Here is a 20,256-nt window from a genome sequence, read left to right as displayed (position 1 = left end):
CTGCTGAAAAATACAAGTAAGGTGAAGACTGATAATTACCACAGGATTCGGCCGTATGAAAATCATAGGTGACTGCAGAGTAAATTGAAGAATTGTGGACTTCTGTTTCTAGCTGTCTGATATACATGGTAATATGTATAACCCCTCTGCTAAAACAACTGAAATGCTTAAGCAAATATTTCAAAATCATTTTAAAATGCATCGCTAAGGTGGCATGAAATTAAGGAATCTCTAGAGGTTGAAAATGTAGTGAAAGCAAGAACTATGCATGTTTCAAAGCTGGCTTTCGTATGATAGTTTCTACTGAACCCTGAAGAATTTGAACCTCTATTTTGATTACTTTATGGCATATGGGGAACAGGAGACTAAGCCTAGAACCCACACGAGGTGAGGAGGCTAATAGGAAGCTGCACATGAAGCTGCGATACCATAAGGGTGAACAAGAAATAAATATGCTGCACAGAAAGGGACAGTATGGAAACTTGCCTACCTTAACCTGGGTACTACGTAGACCACTGGGCAAGTAGAAGTACAAGTAGTCTGAGGTTGAAAGAGTCCTTTGATGACTGGCAGAAAGAAATACAAATCCTTTCTGGAGAGGTACAAGTATAATCTAATCTTTAAAGGATTCCCACAGATGAGATTCCAAGGAACATTATTTTTATAATCAAAAGTCACAAAATACACAAGGAAGGAAGTCACCATAAGTAGGAGCCAGCAGAAACAGCAAAATTAAACCTGTGACATTTCAGATATTAGAATTCAGATGCAGAATATAAAATAGCAATATTCGATATATTTAAAGGTGAAAAAAAGAATTCTTGTTTAAGCACCTTACTTCACTGTTCTTGACCCACACAGCAGGGTAAAGTGCCTTGTCTGCCATTTCTCAAACATCAATTCAAGACTAAGAACATCTTCATATTTTTAAGTATGACATATGAGCTTAGACAGAAATACTTTCTTTAGAAATTACCCTCCAGAAACCTAGGTAAGCTCTTACAGCTCAGTAGGTCACAGCCCTTTTCCTCAACCAAGCTTTATGTTAAAGTATAAATTTAGCATTGTTTCAAAGTCACGAATGAAAGCAATTTCAGAGGCTCTTCAAATATGCCTCCATGAATCTGTGATAGTGTGTGAACATTTTTATTGAATGATGGATTCCGAAAAGTGACAAAATTTATTGAGGTGAGTAACATGAAAATTATGGCCTATGATGGTATTACTTTGCAAAGAGTAGCACAGGAAAAGCTTTTGATATGTGTTTTAGCAAAGCAAAAATGATCATACTGTGCTATATAGGCAATTCCAGGAGAAATAAGCTAAAAATTTTCTGTAGGCCTTTGTTATTTTTAATCTATGGAATGAAGAAAGAAACCATTTTTAAGTTGACAAATCAAATGTTATCTTCAGAACACTCTCTAATTGACATATTATAAAAGTGAAAAAATGAATAAATAAAACTGAAGCCTTAAAACTTGAGCAAAGAACAAGAGGGTATAAAAATGAGCAAGCAAAATTACACAGTAATCAAATAGATCTAAAAATAGAAAGTATAATTAAAATCTAAAGCTCGTTGAATGGATTAAACAGATTTAGACAAAGCCAAGGGACAGAATTAGACTGTTGTATGATAAAAGTGGAGAAGTTACTGAAAATGTAGTATAGTAAGACAAGAAACTGAAAATTGTTAAAAAACATAGAGGACAGTGAAAAGATCTCACATAAGTGTATAAGAGCTCCAGAATACAGAAAGGATGGGCAAGAAGCAATCTTTGAGGAGGTCCTGGACGAGAATTTTCTTGAATTGCTGGAAGACACCAAATGTATAGCCTAACAAATTCTGGGTGGGATTATTATAAAGAAACTCTCACAGAGGCACTTTAGTAGGAAACTACAGATTATCAAAAAGGGCAAAAAAAAAAAAAATTCTGAAAATTAGCTTCAGAGCAAAGACATATTTCTACAAAACAAAAACAAAACAAAACAAACAAACAAAAATTAGACTGATGGCTGACTACTTAGTAACAAAGATGGAAGTCAGGACCCAGTTGGGTATTTTCAATAGACTCATAGAAAATACCTGTTACCTAGAATTCTCTCATTCACAAAACAATTTTTTTCAAGGACATGGTCAAAATATATGCTTTTCATACAAAGAAATAATGAGAGAGTTCTACTGATAGACCCTTATTAGAAGAATTTCTAATGTATAGATAATAGGTCTGTGACGTAACGAGCAAAGGTATCAGTAAGTATTTAGTAAATCTAAACAAACATTGAATGTATAAAATAAAGTATAATTTTTTGAGTTTAAATAAATAATAGACAACAATTGAAATTACTGGGAATGTTGTCTACAACCATGCCACCCTGAATGTGCTCGATCTCTTCTGATCTTGGAAGCTAAGCAGGGTTGGGCCTGGTTAGTACTTGGATGGGAGACCACTTAGGAATACCAGGTGCTGTAGGTGTTAAAGAAAAAAAAAAGAAATTACTGGGAATAAAAGAATATAATTCAATGGATGAACAGTTGAGATCAAACCATTCTAAAGTCTTTGTATTGATTATGAGGAGAGTAACAATACTGATAAATTATTCTTTTTAAGGATGCTTATTAAAATAGCTATAGTATTCATTAGAATAATAAACCGAGATAGACCAACATGCAAAATAGCAGAAAGTAAAAAGAACAAGAAGTAAAAATTAAGAAAACACTAAAAAAAACACACATTCAACCCAAAAGCAGACAAGAAAGGAGGAAAAAAAAAGAAAGAAAACAAATATAAAGTATATAATAAAATGGTAGAATTGAATCCAAATCTAGCATAATAGATGTTAATGAACAAAACACTCCAGTTACAAGATCAATAGTAAGGTAGATAAAACATTCAATTCTATGCCAATTATAAAAACCTCACCTAATATGAAGGGATAGAAAGATTGAAAGCCAAGGGATAAAATGAGAGACATCAGGCAAATATCATACAAAGGTTTAATTATAGTAATATAAGACAAAACAGACATTACTACAAGAAATATAGCTAGTGATAAAGAAAATCTTTAATGTGTGGCCGAAAGTTTCAATTTGTCAGGAAGATATAAAAAGTCAAATTCTGTATGCTCGTATATCATAACCTTAAAATATGATACAAAAAGTGACAGAATTACTAAGAGAAATTCACAATCTACCATAAAACTGGAAGATTTTTAACATGACTATCTCTGTAATTGATAAATTAAAGCAGACAATAAAGGAAAAAACCCAAGGCAGTGAGGATACAGTGGATTTGAATAAAGCAATTTATAAGTTCGATCAAATAAGCAGGTATAGAACATTACACCTAACAGTTAAAGAACATACATTTTTTTTTCAAATAGGTGCGCAGAACACTTATAAAACTGACCGTATGGGTGTGCATAAAGCAAGCTTCAAATAATTTCAGAAGTTGTTATTACATATATATCACAGTCTCTGACCACAGTGCAATTACAAAAAAATTAATAACAGATGTAACTAGAAGAATCCCATGTTTGGAAAGTTAAAAATATACAAACACATCATAATGGATATTAAACATTTTAGAAGAAAATTATAATAAAAATATTGCATACTATAGGCTTGTGATATATAGGTAAAATTGTACTGAGAATGGAATTTATAACTTTAAGTGTTTCAGAGGGCTCAAAATAAATAAAGCATCCATCTTAAGTCAGCCAAAGTAATGAAAATAAATCCAAAAAAAGCAAAAGAAATAATAAACATAAAAGAACAAATTATTGGGTTTTGTGCTGAGTGGACTAAGTCAGACAGAGAAAGACAATTGCCATATGATTTCACTTATATGTGGAATCTAAAGAACAAAATGAACAAACAAACAAAAAGAAACAAACTCACAGATACAGAGAACAGTTTGATGTTTGCCAGATTTTTTTAAAAGGGAGAGATTAAGAAATACAAATTGGTAGTTACAAAATAGTCATGAGAATGTAAGGTATAGCATAAGGAATATAAACAATAATATTGTAATAACTATGTATGATGTCAGATGAGTACTAGATTTATTGGGGTGATCGCTTCAAAAGTTATATAAATATCTAATCACTATGTTGTACACCTGAAAGTAATATAATATTGTATGCCAACTATAATTGAAAAATAAAAAAATTTAAAAAGAATAAATTATTGAAATAGAAATAAAATTATAATGAAGAAGATCAGTATGTTCCTAAGATAGTTCTTTGTAAATCTGTGGCAATGTTAATTAAGAAAAGAAGCCAGAAAGCACAAATAAAATTTAATAGAAACAAGGAGAGGGGCATAACCATAGATTCTGTATAGATTAAATAGGTAAAAGAATATCATAAATTTTATGATAATAATTTGAAAACTTACATGAAATGAATATATTTCTAGACAAATATAACTTATTAAGGAATATAAATCCTTAATATCTCTACAACCATTAGAGAAATTATAAGTAAAAATCTTGCCACAAAGAAAATACCAAGCCCAGATGGCTTAATAGGAGATTTAAATCGAACTTTCAAGGCAGAGAATTCCAACCTTACACCGACTCTTTCAGAGAATAAACAAGGATTATTTCTTACTCATTTTGCGAAACTAACAAAATCACAGAGCAAGATCAGACAAAGACAGTAAAAGAAGGAAAAACTGAAGGCCAATCTCAATTGCAAACATAGATGCATCAATACTAAACAAAATATTTGCAAACAAAATCATCCAGTGGATATATTGGAAAAGATAACACTTTGTGTTGGGCTTATCTCAATAATGCCAGGTAGGTTTAAAATTAGAAAGCAAATAATATGTTCATCACTTTAATATTGAGTGAAAAAACAACTATCTTAGTGGAATTAAAAAAAGCACTTGATAAAAAGTTATTATTTATTTATGCTAAGTTTCCTTAACAAACTTCTTTAATCAGATAAAGAGAATCCACAAAAACTCACAGCAAATATTATTATGCTTAGTATCAAAATACTGAAAGCATCCCCTTTAAGATCAATTACAAGGCAAGGATACTTGTTATTATCACCTCATGGACCATTGGACCGGAAATCCTAGGCAGTATGGAAAGATAAGAAATAGCAATAAAATATATTTTAAAAAAAAGACTGAGAGGGAAGATATGAAACTATCATAACTTTGTAGATGATGACTGTATATAGCAAACCAGAAAGAGTACACAAATTATTAGACTTAATAAGTTAATTTAGTAAAGTTGCTTGCTACTAAATCAATATAAAAAAATCAATTACATTTCCAAAGAAAATATGATTTTAAAATATCATTTATACTAGGAACCAAAAAGTAAAATACCAAAGAATAAATCTTAACAAATACATAAAAATATTTTTAAAGTCTGAATACAAAATTTCATTAAAGAATATTTAAAATGACATATATAAATGAAGGGATAACGTGTTCTTGGACAGGAATACTTGAAAATATAAAAATGACAATTCTCCTCATATTGATCTATAGTCACTGCAAATACAATTAAAATCCCTATAGACATTTTCATTTACAAACTGATTTTAAAATTTATGTAAAATAGGCTTCTGATCAAGATGGCAGAAAAGTAAATGTTGTGCTTGCCTCCTTTCATGAACACATCTAAATTACAACGAAACAACAGAATAATCATTATGAGAATCACCTGAAGTCTAGCTGAACAGAAGTCCCACAATGGGGACACATAGAAGAGGCCACTTGAAGACTGGTAGGAGGGGTGGAGATGCAGAATGGGCAGGTTCCATACCCACATGTGGCAGTTGAAAATTGGGAGGAAATCTTGACTACAGAGATCCCTCCAGAGAAGGAAGGGGTCCTGAGACTACACCAGGCTCCTCAGCCCAGAGTTCCAGTGCCAGGAAGAGAAGTCCTCACAATGTCTGGTTGTGAAAACCAGAGCAGATTGTAGCTGAGTGAGATAGAGGGATGCCTCTTTAGGAGCCCACACAATTACTTACTCACTGAGAGACTCACTTGCTCTGAGCTCCAGTACTGACACAGCAGCTTGATAGGTACTGGAGATATATGGGGAGGAACTGAATTGTCTGGCTACAGAACAAGGGCTGGAGGGGCAACTGTCTACCAGACAAAAGTATTAGCAGAAGCCACTGTTCCTTTGTTGATACTCTCCCGCTTCCCAGGTGCAGATGAATGTGGCTGCCATATCTGGTCTCCATTAACCTGGCTAACCCAATTATCCCCACCCTGGTGGTTCCCTGAGACCCCACCCCAAACAACTTGTGGGGCCATCCAAGTCACTTTCAGTGGCTTTTCCATACAAATGGCCTATTTTGGCTCATGCTGCAGACTTTCCTAAAATCCCTCAAAAGTTTACAAAACTTAAACAAGCAGCGTCTGGCCTCAGCGTGCCCCATACTTCTTGCTGAACATCCCTAAACCCAGCACTAGCAGCAGCTGGCCTTGTTTGTGTCTTGGCCTCTTGAGGCAAATCCAAGCCTAATGCAGGTCATGGCCATCTGCAGATTGCTTGGTGGCTCAAGCCACGTGGCTCTGAGCAGGGCACAGACTGAGGCTGAACTTGGTCTACAGTGAGGCCCCACCTGGAGACCCAGGCCTGCATGACCAGTAGCTGCCTTTGGTCTGAGCCAGAGTATCACCAGGGCCATATATGAAGATAACACACTCAAATGGTAGACTATGCAGGCACCAGAGTCCTGCTAAAGTGAATCCTACTCCATACAGCTCCTCCACTATAGTCATGGCTATTCCTTACAACCAATCAAACTGAGGGCCAGTCCCTCCCATTGACAAGCAAAAAGCAATGTAGGCTCAATTATGACAAGCAAGGATACACCCAACCCATACAAGGGACACACCTGAAGCACCTGGCTCAGGTGGCCAGGGAAGACTGTACCACTAGGCCCATAGGATACCTACTACATAAGGGTACTCTACTAAGACTGGGAGACATAGCAGCCCTACCTAATACATAGAAATAAACACAGGGGGTTAGCCAAATTGGAAGATATAAAAACATGTCCCAAATGAAAGAACAGAACAAATCTCCAAAAAAAGAACTAAAGAAAATGGAGACAAGCAATCTACCAGATGAGGAGTTCGAAACACTAGTTATAAGGATGTTCAATGAACTTAGGGGAAGAGTAGATGAACTCAGTGAGAACTTCAACAAAGAGACAGAAAACATAAAGATGGAGACAGAAAACAAAAAAGAACCAGTCAGAAATGAAGACTACAGTAACTGAAATGAAGAATACCTGAGGAGGAATTAACAATAGATTAGAGCAAGCAGAGGTCTGAATCAGCGATTTAGAAGATAAAGTAGTAGAAAACACCCAATCAGAACACCAAGAAAAATGAACCTCCCAAAATGAGGATATTTCAAGGGCCTCTGGGACAACATTAAGCATACTAACATTTGCATCATAGGGGTACCAGAAGGAGAAGAGAGAGGGCAAGGAATCGAAAACCTATTTGAAGAAATAATGACGGAAAACTTCCCTAACCTAGTGAAGGAAATAGACATACAAGCTCAGGAAATGCAGAGTCGCAAACAAGATGAACCCAGAGGCCCATGCCAAGGCACATCATAATTAAAATGCCAAAGGTTAAGGACAAAGAGAGAATCTTAAAAGCAGCAAGAGAAAAACAGTCACCTACAAGGAAGTTCCCATAAGACTGTCAGCTGATATCTCAACAGAAACTTTGCAGGCCAGAAGGGATTTGCAGAAAATATTCAAAGTGATTAAAAACAAGAACCTACAACCAAGATTACTCTACCCAGCAAACCTGTCATTTAGAATCAAAGGACAGATAAAGAGCTTCTCAGACAAGAAAAAGCTAAAGGAGTTCATTATTAGCAAGCAGGTATTATAAGAAATGTTGGAGGGACTTCTTTAAGAAGAAAAAAATATATAAAGAATATGAATAACTAAATAGCAGTAACTACATATCTATCAACAATTATTTTAAATGTAAATAGATTAAATAAATGCTCCAATTAAAAGAAAGCGTGGCTGAATGAATAAGAAAACAAAACCCTTACATATGCTGCCTACAAGAGACTTCAGATCGAAAGACACACACAGACTAAAGGTAAAGGGATAGAAAAAGATATTTCATGAAAATGGAAATAAATAAAAAAGCTGGGGTAGCAATAACATACCAGACAAAATAGACTTTAAGACGAAGCTTATAACAAGAGACAAAGAAGGACTCAGTAATTCCACTTCTAGGTATTCATCTGAAGACACCTAAAACACTAATTTGAAAAGACAGCATTCATATGTTCACAGAAGCATTATCTGCAATAACCAAAATATAGAAGTGATTTAAGTGTCAAACAATAGATGAATGAATAAAAAAGAAGTGGTACATATATACAATAGAACATTACACAAGTCTAAAAAAGAATGAAATCTTGCCATCTGCAACAGTATGGATGGACCTAGGGTATTATACTATTAAATAAGTCAGACGGAGAAAGACGAACATCATGATTTTATTTACATGTTGAATCTAAAAAAAAAAAACCAAAATAATCAAATGAAACAGAAAAACTCATAGATACAGAGAACATTTTGATGCCAGATGGAAAAGGTGTTTAAGGGTGGATGAAAAAGAGGAAGGGATTAAGAAATACAAATGGGAAGTTATAAAAGTTATAGGGATATAAAGTACAGCATAAAGAATATAGTCAATAATATTGTAATAACTATATATGGTGTCAGACTTATCTGGGTGATCACTTTGTAAATAATATGAATGTCTAATCATTATGTTGTACACCTGAATATTGTATGCCAACTAAGATAATATTGTATGCCAGCTGCAATTTAAAAAATTGTTTGAAAAATTATGTAAAATATTAAGGGCCAAGAATTGTTGAGGCATTCTTAATGAAAATGAATGAAGTGTAGTATTGCCCTGCCAGATATTAAAATTTATTACAGAGCTAGTCATGAGGACTGTGTCATATTAATGCATCAGCAGACAAGGGGATACTTAACGTGAAAGATAAAACTATAAAACTTTTAGGAGAGGCTATAGGAGAGTATCTTTAGGATTTCAGGGAAATAAAGGATTTATTTAACAAGACATGAGGAGCTACATAAAGGGAAAGATGAACACATTTCGGCTACATTAAAATGAAGAACTACTCTTCAAAATATACTGTAAATGCAATGGAAAGACAAGCCACAAAATGAGAGTCTATATTTGCAATATATACAACTAGCAAAGGATTAGATATAGAATACTTAAGTTACTTCTAAATATCAAAAAGGAAAATATAAAGTCTAATAAAAATAGGCAAGAGCTGTGAATATAATAGAAAGAATATAATGACTCACCCAAAATATAAAAGATGGGCCACTTTATTCCTAATTAGCGTAATGCAAAATATTTACCATAATGAGATACCACTAAGCTCCCAATATAATGGTTAGCATTAAACGGTCCATCGTCAAAGATGTGGGGGTACAGGAATTGTCACACCTGGCTGTTCTGCCTTGGAGACAGTTGGCATTATATGCATTCTATTTGACTCAGCAATGCTGCTCTTATGTATATACCTTAGAGGAAATTGTGCCCATGTACACCACAATACGTGTGTAACAGTATTCATAGCAATACTGTTGATATTAGCAACATCTCTGAAAGAACCCACATGTTCATTAACCACAGATAAGTTGTGGTATATTCATATGATGGAATACTCTACGGCAATGAAAATGAATGAACTACTGCTATACTCCAAACATAGATGGATCATAAACATAATGCTGAGTAAAAAATAGAACACAGAAAAATATACAATATGCAAAATTGTTTTATTTTCATAAAGTTTTAAAATACAAATTTATATATGTATTTGTGTATGAGTGTGTATCTATATGTATGATGTGTGTGTGGATATATATAAGCACATATAAAGCCATGAAGAAATCATAAAAAAGATTATGTCACATTTAGGACAGAGGTAACGTCTGACGGGGAGTGAGAAGAATTTATTTGATCAGGGAAAAGAGTGCATATAGGAAATTTAAAATATAGCCAATATTCTTTTATTTAACCGGATAATGCAAATACAAGTATTTGTTGTAATATTTTTCTCTAAATTGTATGTATGCTATATTTCATAATAAAACTTTTTATATGGAGAGAATGGAGGAAGAAGTAAAAGAATCAAGTATAAACACATCTCTTTAAGTTTTGCTGTGAAGGAGTCCACAAAAAAAATAAATGGTGTAGCCAGAGGACTTGTGGGGCCATGTTTCTTTTTATTTTAAGATGGCAGATGTGATAATACATTTGCATGCTGTTGAGAATTGATAGGGAATATTTAAGGAGATAAGTCTTAAGTAGATGAGAAGAAAGAGGCTAGACTTAGAAAAGCAGGCATAGCTTATCCACTGAAACAGCTGAGGTAGTTGAATGTATGGCTTCAAATGGAAGTTGACTGGTAGATTTTTCCATGAAAATGTGAGTTCATTCTCTTGTGATTGCTTCTAATTTTTCAGTGAAATGAGAGCCGAGGTTATAAGGGCAGAGAGGATATATGAGGTTCATATAGGAGAGAGAAGAAAAAAGAGTTTGGGAAGCATCTATGAAAATGCAAAGGACCTACTTGAATTTTATATTTATAAATGTAATATGAGATTGGTCAGAAGAATGGTTTGTTTTTCCTTCATCAAGGATGAATCACTCAGGTGCAGGTGTGGAGCACTGAGTTTAGATAGAGTCATGGTTTTATAAGGTAGAAGTGGGAATGGTGAGCGAGAGTGATAAACACTGAGAAAGCATAGGGGCCAAAAGATGGGAAATCTGGAGAGATTTGAAGAATTTTGGTGGCAGGATTGCCAAGAAAGTGACCTGGAAAGATACCAGGTGGTGGTTAGAGAATGGAATGCTTAAACCTGAGATTCTGAAGAGAGAACAATTACTTCCAAATCTTTCCCTCTGCCCTACCAAGAGTATAATATGGAATTAGGTAGCAGAAGTATGGTGGAGAGAAAGGGCGTTGGAAAGAGAGGTCAACAAAATGATTAATTGAAAGGTTAAATGAAGACTGCATGTGGCTATTGGTTCACTAAGGATGATTATCAGCAGAAGGCTGGGAAAGGTAGACTGAGCCAGATGATAAGATCTTCAGTGATGGGGAAGAATGACTAAAAGCTTGGTAGGTGACTTCATAAAGACAAGTGGCAGTTGGTAGTGTCTAATAGAATTTGCTCCAGTGGAGCTGAGGATTTTGAAGAAAGTTAGTGTGGTGAGAAAGTCTGGAAGAAACACTGAAGAATAAGGATACCTTATCTACATCTAGGCCCAGTGGTAAGAAGGATACAGGAGAAAAATCAGCCCCTACTTGGAAGTACTACAAGGCAACCAGTGTCCCCAAAGAGAGGGCTGGGTTTCTGGAAGAGCAAAAAAGAGGGTCAGAGAAGACATATAGTGAGCATTTGCTGATGAAAGGCGCTGAGGTCTAGGGGAAGGGTACAGGAGAAGGCTTTGCAAAGGCAAGGGTTGGGGGTTGAGTCACATTAAGGCATAAAGAGCTAAATGGAGGTGAGAGTTTAGGTAATGTTATGGACTGAATGTTTGTGTCCCCTACAAATTCATATGCTGAAGCCCTACCCACCAATGTGATAATATTTGGAGATGGGGTCTTTGGGAGGTAATTATGATTAGATGAGGTCAAGAGGGTAGGATCTCATAAGGGGTTAGTGGCCTTATAAAAAGAGAAATAGATAGCTCTTTTTCTCTCTACCCACCTACCGCTTCTCTCTCTGCACAGGCATGGAGGAAAGGCCATGTGAGGACACAATGAGAAGTCAGATATCTGCAAGCCAGGAAGATAGCTCTCACCAGGCATCATATTGCTGGCACATTGATCTTGGACTTTCTAGCATCCATAATTGTGAGAAATAATTTTCTGTTGTTTAGGCCACACAGAACATGTTATTATTATTATTTTTTTATATAACAGCTACTAGGATTCTATTACCATTTCAATGTATGTGTGGGAGTAGAGGGGTTCCCCATACCACCAAGCAATTCTCTGACACCATGTGGATGTCCTATCATTTAATACAGTTCTGAAACTTTGTACCAGGAGATACCATCAGATTCTACAGGTTAAGGGCTCTGTCCTACCTGACTGCCCCATACCTGCCAGACAACAACTGTAAATCCAGGTGGTCACTTCTGCCTCTGACGAACTCACTATAGATCAGAAGTTTCAGTGACCTCTTGCTTGGGTTCTATTAATTTGTTAGAGCAGCTCACAGAATTCAGGGAACCTGTTTACTGACTAGATTACTGTTTTATTATAGAAGATACAACTCAGGAATGGAAGAGATAGGCCAACATACAGGGGAAAAGTGTGGAGCTTCCATATCTTCTCCAAGCCTACCACTCTCCCCAAATCTCCATATGTTAACCTACTTGGAAGCTTTCCAAACTCCATCCCTTTTGGTTTTTATGGAGGCTTGGTTACATAGGCATGATTGATTTAATCTCTGGCCATTGGCAATTGATTCAACCTCCAGCCGCTCTTTCTTCCCTAGAAGTCAGTGAGGTGGGGCTGAAAATTCCAACCTCTAATTACATGGTTGGTTCCCCTGGTAACCAGCACTCATCTTTAGGTGGGGTACAAGTCACCTCATTAGTATAACAAAATACATCTATATTACTCTCAACACTTAGGAATTTCAAAGGGTTTTAGGAGCTGTGCCAGAAGTGGGGACAAAGACCAAATATATATTTCCTATTATAAATCATGATATCACAGCAACCTACCCTGAAAAAGACAGATGACACAAAAAAGTTTGTGCTTCTCACAGTAAGTAAAGTACATAAGATGTAAGGCAAGATGGGATTAATCCTGACATCTACTAAGGGAAAATGGAAATCACAGAATTACATAGCACATAATAAATGGTTTTTATTGTTCTTATATCTATTTTATCCAATTCTTGACAACACAATAACGCATTCTCCTAAAGTATAGCAAAATAGATAGTTTATGGAATCACTAACTAATAAAACTGGAAGGTAGGTACCTTAGAGAAATCCAGTCATACTGTCTCCTCTCAGAGATAGAAGATAGGGGTTCAAGAACAAGGACTAAGTTCTAACTGATCTATCATGTGTTTATCCTGTTAAGCCAACTATTAGATCCTGCGAAGCCTTTCCCAGTAGAGTTGCATGCCAGCTGCTATCACTATTCCCTGTATCAACCATGTGTTTTTGATGCTCTGACATCTGGATCCCTGCTGACCCTAGAGAAATTGCCCATTCCAGGGTTAGCCAATTCCTAGAGATAGTAAATGACTTGCTTTTGAGCATGCCTTTCATATACAAACCAATCAATCCAGAGTCTATATCCCCAACCACTTCCTTTAACTGGCTCTATACTCCATGCCACTGTCCACCTGCCCTAATCACCCTAAGGCCAAGTACCAGACAACTAAGAACATTCCCTATGCCCCAGTGCCTGTTGAAATTATTCAAACTAGCCAATGCTAAACTTGCTTATCCTGTCTCATCCATTCTTTTCCATGGACCCACAATAAAGGCTCTTCTTCATGTTTCCTCCTTGCTCCCTTTGCCTCCTGATGCCCCTGGTGCTTTCTGTGTGGCCCTGCATGGTATGGTGTGCCCCTCTTCTCGGGATCTATGAATTCAACAAACTATCTTTTATTACTGGAATTCACGAATTGATCTGTTGGCCTTGCCAAACCTAAATAATAATGAAATCTAAATTTTGAGAAATGTTCCTATGCCTTTGGATCACCAGACCTACTGATGGAGAGGGACCACAGGGCAGCTGTCCCTTGAATGGTACTCTATTCAAGGCATCACTGTTACCTCCTCAACTTCTACCATTGCTTCCTTTCCCCTTCTTGCCTCCCTGAATGTGGAAAACTGGCTTCTTCTTCTTAAAGAACATCCATGAATCCCTATTCTAAACATCCCATACTGCTTTCCTGTGGTTTTCTAGTGGTGGCCCATCACCCCTGCAAAATTTATCTGTAGATAGGCACATCCTTGACTTGGCTGTTTCCTTTCTAGATCATGAAGCAGGATGGCTGTAGCATTAAGCCAGACCAGCCCCAAACTCAGGGGAGGGATCACAGCTCCCCTGTAGCATCAGCTGACACACCAAAAGCTGATCACTGAATGGAGGGGGACTGTGCCACCCTACAGGATTCTGTGGGGAGGGAATAGAAGTTAAGATTCTGACTTTGGTGGATCTGTGGGGATAAGGCTAAGGTGAAGTAACCAGGAGACTACTAACCAACTTGATTATTTATTTAGAAGATGAAGCTCTCACTTAGAAAGTCTAGTGCTAGGCTGAGTGGTCTAGGTCCATAGCAGAACAGACAGAATTTCAGATCCAATCTCTTGCAATGCTAGAGGGGCACCAAGAGGCATCAGAAGTGTAGGGATTTACTGACTTCCTCATTACACAGCTGGATAATCTGAGACAAGGAGTAGTAAAAATAAAATCTAAGAGGCCCATTAGACTCCTTCTACCTCTCAAGCTTAAAGAGATTTCAGAGTCAGAGTTGTGAAAGGAGATTGAATGTGCTATTATTGTATTGAACATTATTTACCACTTACTGAGTGGGCACCAAATGGAAAATAAAACAAAAAGAGGCCATGTCTGGTGAACAAAGGAAAGGGCAAGACTAAAGTTACTATTGGTGTCTAAAAGCCTAGAACTTCAATGAACCCATGGAGGAAAACATGAAGATAATTAAAAACATGGAGTTCCTGACAGCCTGGGATGGTAGAAGAAAGCTGGAACAACAATATTACCTGTTAGTGACATAGTCAATAAGATGCTGTTTGAACATGAGGCTCCACCTTTTAATTATATTCAGCAAAGATGCTTTAAAGGGTCGTACATCAATCTTCATCCAGTTGTCAAACACCTTGATGGGCTCCAGCCTGCACACATCTTCATAGAGCTTTTCATAGGAGTCAATCTGTGCTTTAAATTGATGGAGGAGGGGAGGGTTCTCTGGGATGCTGTCTTCTGCATGAGCTTCGATCTCCTCAGGTGTGAGGACATGCCCATACAACAGAAACTGACCCAGAATCTCCTTTCGGTCCTCCACATAAAGGTAGGAGTATTGACTAAAGGTGTTTTGATAGAGGTAGCAGAGGGCCATCATGCTCTGGACTCTCTCCATGAGCATGTTCCGCATCTTTGCCAAATCAGCCATGCCCTCCATGTCAACCTGGGGGAGCAAGACAACAGCAGGCAGGTTATACACCAACACTTTGCAAGAAGTCCCAGATATGTTGGAAGGCAGGGTGGTTGCAGATCCACTACCTGATAGTGGGGAGAGCTGTTTTGTGGGGAAAGCCGTGGCACCAAAGATGATATTCGAAAAATGCTGGCGATAAGACCCTCAACAATGTCATAGAAGCCACCCCTCACTCCAGACTCTAGAGATGGAGAGAAAACTATTTCTGGGATTTCTAAGCTCATCTGTGCTTCGAATATCGGGGTGAGTCCTGCCTTACATTCTGAAAAACAAGGAGGAAAAAAAAGAAAATGGGTAAGATAGGCAAAGAGAAATCCCATTTTAAAAACACTCAGAGCATTGAGCATTTCTTTCCTTTAAATAAGCTGCTTGGGTATAGAAAACTAAAATGTAAAATTTGGTAAAACCCAGAATAGGTGAGAGTGACAGTCCTACAGTGTTTATCAACAGGGGAACCACTGACATTTTAAACTAGCCATTTTTTAAACAGGGCTGTCTCGGGCATTGCAGAACATTTACTTTTCTTGTATTCAGAGAGAACATCCCAGTGACTGATCAATGCAAGCCAGTCCCCTTCCACATCCCCAAATGTTTTCTGGGAGGCAATACGGCCTCTGGTTGTGAAGAGGTTGATTTTGCAAAGCCAATTTATTGGAAATAGCTGATTTCCTCCTAGGCACAAACCAGGCAATTCCATTGGCAGCCACTAGGGGGATGGGGGTAGGCTCACCCATGGTTGCAGAGGCGTGAAAAACAGAGAAGTTACAATCCTGACAGTCTGCTTTTTTTCTATAAAGACAGAATTTATTTTAATTCTGCAGTCCTATAGTGATACAAATTTTGAAAACGGTATAAATAACAAACCCATGATTACTTGGATTTACTTGACTTGATAAATATAAACCAAAATATAATATGAGTAAGATGTTCCAAGTACAAAATAAATACTAAACTTTTATCAGTAACCACTTGCTTTCATATTTTTTTGATCGTAGAAATGCTTAGGGAATTGTTATGTGCTGAACAGTGAGAGTGGCAGAGACTACTCATTGAAATCCATTGACCCCCTCTCCCCTAGAAATAGAGTTATAACTAACTGCACATGTGGCATTTCCCAGCTTACAGTTAGGTATAGCAATGCCATTCCCTAACTAGTGGAATGTGGGAAGAAGTGATGGGTACCACGTCTGGGCTGCAGCCTTTGAGACAGCAAGTAAGCCTCCTCTACTCTTCCCACAGGCTAGAGCCTGGATGTGGCAGTGACCCAGCTCAACCACAGAAAAGAAGACCAAGCCCTAGAGAGTGATATAATTACAGGGTGGAAGAAACTTTCTCATTAACCGGGAGCACTCACTTTGGACTAGTATCTGGGGGATAGACTTCTCTGTCCTTTAAGCTGCATTATTGATAGGGTTTTTGTTACCATAGCTTAGCCATAGCTCTCTAACTAAAAACCCGTGAGACCCTCAAAGATGTGTAAGACTGTGATCTTGCCTTCAAAACTTCAGGAATGAAAAATTTGCATCATTGGACTCAGAAGTGTCCTCTCAAATACACTTTTAACTTAAAGGAAAGCAAGTTTACTAATATCATAGTAAGTATGCTACTATCGTACAACAGTTTTTTTAAAAAAAACCTTTCAGAGTATGGTTTGCATGTGTACTGATAATATATTCTGTATTCCTACATGCATTAGATACTTATAATTTGTATATTACATTGCATATAATTTAAAGGATTTAAAACCTTTTCAAGAATATTTTGACTATATAATATTTTTTGCATTATTTTATTTTTTAAATATTTTTTTTATTTGCAATTACAATTGGTATACAATATTATATTAGTATCAGGTGTACAATATAGTAATTAGACATTTATATAACTTACAGAGTGATCACTCTGATAAATCTAGTATCCATCAGACATCATACATAGTTATTACAATATTATTACAATATTAATGAATAACTATCAATTTGTACTTCTTAATCTCTTTCTCTTTCACCCAACCCCCAACTCCCCTCCCATCTGGCAACCATCAAAATGTTCTTGTATCTATGAGTTTGTTTCTGTTCATTTGTTTTTTTATTTTAGTCTTTAGATTCTGCATGTAAGTGAAATCATGGCATTTGTCTTTCTCTGACTTACTCCACTCAGCACAATACCCTCTAGGTCCATCCATGTTATTGCAGATGGCAAGGTTCTATTTTTTTTTATGGCTGAGTAATATTCCATTGTATATATATATATAACACCTTTTCTTTATCCATTCATCCATTTATGGATAACCAGGTTGCCTCCATATCTTGGTTATTGTAAAAATCATGAAATGAACATATGGATTCACATGTCTCTTCAAAGTAGTGTTTGAGTTTCTTCAGATAAATACCAGAAGTGGGATTATGGGGTCCTTCTTTGTATCTTGTTATAGCCTTTGTTTTAAAATCTATTTTGTCTGGTATAAATATTGCTACCCCAGCTTTTCTTGTTTAATTCATTTCCATTTTCATGAAATATTTTTTTCCATTTCTTTACTTTCTGAGTCTCTTATAGGCAGCATACATAAGGTTTTTGTTTCTTATCCATTCCACTTCACTGTCTTTTGATTGGAGCATTTAAAACATTTACATTTAAAGTAATTGTTGATAATTATATAGTTACTGCTATTTCATTATTCATATTTTTTATCTTTTTTCTTTCTTTCCTCTTCTTCTTAAAGAAATCCCTCCAACATTTCTTGTAATACTGGCTTAGTGGTAATGAACTCCTTTAGCTTTTTCTTGTCTGAGAAGCTCTTTACCTGTCCTTTGATTCTAAATGATTGGGTATTTTTCTGCTACCTATCTTCTAAATTGCTGATTTGATCCTCTGCTTCTTCCAATCTACTGTCGATTCTCTCTAATGTATTCTTCATTTCGTTTATTGTATTCTTCATTATGACTGACTCTTTTATGTTTTCTGTCTTCATCTTTATGTTTGCTACCTCTTTGTTAAAGTTCTCACTGAGTTCATGTACTCTTCCCCTAGTTCATTGAGCATCCTTATAACCAGTGTTTTGAACTCTGCTTCTGGTAGATTGATTGTGTCCATTTTGTTTAGTTCATTTTCTGGAGTTTTGTTCTGTTCTTTCATTTGAGACATGTTTCTTTGTTTCTCCATTTTGGCTGCATACCTGTATTTGTTACTATGTATTAGGTAGTGCTCCTAAGTCTCCTGGTCTTAGTAGAGTGGCCTTATGTAGTAAGTGTCCTGTGGGGCCCATTGGTGCAGTCTTCCCTGGTCACCTGAGCCAGATGCTTCAGATGTGTCCTTTCTATGGGTTGTGTGTGCCCTCCTTTTGTAGTTGAGCCTTCATTGCTTTTTGCATGATGATTGGATGAATTAACCCTTGGGCTAATTGGCTGTGAGGACTGGCTAGTAAGCAAGTCTTCCAGAGCAGGATTCACTTTAGTAGGGCTCTGGTCCCTGCCAAGTTTGCCCTTTGGGTGTGTCCTCCTGGGATGCAGCCTCTGGTGGTGCTCTGGCTCCAGTTGAAGCTGGTCACTAGATGTGCCAGGCCAAGGGCTTCCTGGGAGGTGCCCCATAGTAGGCCAAGTTCAGCTGCAGCCTGTGGCCTGCCCAGAGCCACCTGGCTAGAGTCAGCAAGTAATCCACAGATGGCCACCATCCGTGCTGGTCTTAGCAGTGCCTAGAGAAGCCAAGCCATGAACTGAGGCTTGCCGCTAGTGCCAGGATTGGGAATGTTCAGCAAGAGGTATGAGGCATGCTGAGGACAGATACTTCTTGTTTGGGTTTTGTGAACCTTTGAGAAATTTTAGAAATTCTGCAGCATGAACCAAGACAGGCCATTTGTATGGGAAAAAACACTGGAAGAAGTTTAAGCGGGCCTGCACATTGGGAGGGGTGGAGTCTCAGGGAACCACCTGGGCAGGGTGATCTGCATTAACTAGGTTGATGGAGCTTAGCTATGGTGGCTGCCTGGGTCTGCAAACCAGAGCGGGGAAGGGCTTGACAAAAGAACAATGGATTCTGCCAGCACTTCTGTCTGAGAGAAAGCTGTCCCTCTAGCCCTCACCCTGAAGCCAGATAACTCAGTTCCTCTCTGTATGTCTCTGGTACTTCTCAAGAAGCTGCCCTAGTGCTGGAGCTCAGAATGAGTGAATCCATCAGTGAGTAAGTCGACGTGCAGGGTCTTTAAGAGGAATGTCTACAACTCCTGCAGCCCTCCATCTCATTCAACCCCAATCTCCACTAGTTTTTACAGCCAGACGTTGTGGAGACTTCTCTTCCTAGCACTGGAACCCTGGAGCCCAGTGTGAGGCCAGGGTTCCTCACTCCTCCAGGGGGATATCTGCTCCTCTAGGCAGATGTCTGCAGCCAAAATAATGCTCCCAATTCTCAACCACCCCACCAGCCCATTCTGCATCTCTGCTCCTCCTACCAGTATAGAGGTAGCCATTTATGTATGTCCCCAGTCATAGAACTTCTTTTCAGCCAGAACTCAGGCAACTGACTCCTCATGATGGTTGTTCTGTAGTTTAGTTGTAATTTTACAACTATATGAGATTTTTGCCCAATATGCTGTCATGAGAAACTAATCCTTATGTTAGATGCAATGCCAACATAATTTCCATACAAAACAGATGGTCTTGATGGTTCCACAACATTGGTATGAGTAAATCACTTTATTCAATAAGAAGGGGGAGAGCATTTCTAGATAGATTGGGTAGAATTTAACTTAGGTGGGATTTAGAGCCTGAGAGGTGAACGAGAGGCCAAACCAAGCCATGGGAATGATATTAGCTTGACCAAATAAGAGAAAGTGGAAACGGTAAGGTGGACCAGGGAGATAAAATTGTCCATCTGGGCAACTGCAAAGGGTCATAGTAATTTTCTTCTTCTTAGAGGTTATTCTTTTCAGGCTCCTTCACCTTTATCAGTGCCTTTTAAATTTTA

The 20,256-nt window shown here is 37.3% G+C and overlaps 1 protein-coding gene and 1 pseudogene across 1 annotated transcript in view; one reads left to right on the top strand and one right to left on the bottom strand.

Annotated features, from left to right (window-relative positions):
* Positions 1 to 20,256, bottom strand: part of DNAH9 (dynein axonemal heavy chain 9) — a 312,771-nt gene that overhangs the window by 243,840 nt on the left and 48,675 nt on the right. The window contains 2 exon segments of the mRNA XM_006922399.3: positions 14,843 to 15,267; positions 15,363 to 15,559. Coding sequence (XP_006922461.1) covers positions 14,843 to 15,267; positions 15,363 to 15,559 — 622 coding nt within the window.
* LOC112471457 lies at positions 2,356 to 2,474 on the top strand (annotated as a pseudogene).

The sequence above is a fragment of the Pteropus alecto genome, unplaced genomic scaffold (genome assembly GCF_000325575.1).
Source record: "Pteropus alecto unplaced genomic scaffold, ASM32557v1 scaffold398, whole genome shotgun sequence".
Lineage (NCBI taxonomy): Eukaryota > Metazoa > Chordata > Mammalia > Chiroptera > Pteropodidae > Pteropus > Pteropus alecto.
Note: the sequence above shows the minus strand (reverse complement) of the source record. Positions and strands in the feature narration are given on the sequence as shown.